We start from the raw sequence: 690 nt of genomic DNA, 5'->3' as shown, positions 1-690 counted from the left end.
TTCCCTCTGCTCTGTTATTACAAACAGCAATAAATGTCTAAAAATGTTAATTAACGAACAAAGACACGCATTAGGCATTATGTGGCGGCTGGTGCTCAGAGACGTACCTTCCTCCACAAGCACAGGTGAGCCGGCATCTTTCTCCTCTTCTGCCTCCGGTGTCTGACCTACAGAGAACACAAGAACTCAGTCTGGATATAGAAACCTGCTCAAATGCACAGATCCAACATCAAAACACGCTAAACCTGTAATGAAAGTACGTGACATGCTACAAAAGTGGATAATACCAAAGCCCACATGGAGGCAGTGCACTTTAGACACTGAATGAAGGGGGAAAAAATCTGTGCAATGCATGTAAATATGGTAAAATGTGTCAAACTGAGCAGAGTAACGCAAAAGCATAAAAACTGCCAAAATATATCAGCAGATGATGATTCTATGCAGGTCTGACACCATCTAACTCAATCACCATTAACTAAAACTAAAACCATTAAAAAAAATTTAAAAAAAATAAATAAATAAAAGATTTGTTACTTGAAAAACTAAAATATAATATACAGAAAAAATATTTTAAACATTTTATTTCAGTTAGTTGCCAACATCTAATTTTTTTCAAGTTTACATACTAAATTAAAATAAATTAGAAAAAAAAAAAAATTTATATATATATATATAATTTCATATAATATA

At 32.6% G+C, this 690-nt stretch overlaps 1 protein-coding gene across 5 annotated transcripts in view; it reads right to left on the bottom strand.

The window, feature by feature from the left end:
• Window positions 1-690, bottom strand: part of LOC107736871 (alpha-adducin-like) — a 60,421-nt gene that overhangs the window by 7,742 nt on the left and 51,989 nt on the right. For all 5 annotated transcript variants that reach the window (XM_016548240.1, XM_016548249.1, XM_016548266.1 and 2 more), the window contains one exon: window positions 108-167. In XM_016548240.1, coding sequence (XP_016403726.1) covers window positions 108-167 — 60 coding nt within the window. The remainder of the gene's footprint in view (window positions 1-107; window positions 168-690) is intronic.

The sequence above is a fragment of the Sinocyclocheilus rhinocerous genome, unplaced genomic scaffold (genome assembly GCF_001515625.1).
Source record: "Sinocyclocheilus rhinocerous isolate Xijiao unplaced genomic scaffold, SAMN03320098_v1.1 scaffold2868, whole genome shotgun sequence".
Classification (NCBI taxonomy): Eukaryota; Metazoa; Chordata; class Actinopteri; order Cypriniformes; family Cyprinidae; genus Sinocyclocheilus; species Sinocyclocheilus rhinocerous.
Note: the sequence above shows the minus strand (reverse complement) of the source record. Positions and strands in the feature narration are given on the sequence as shown.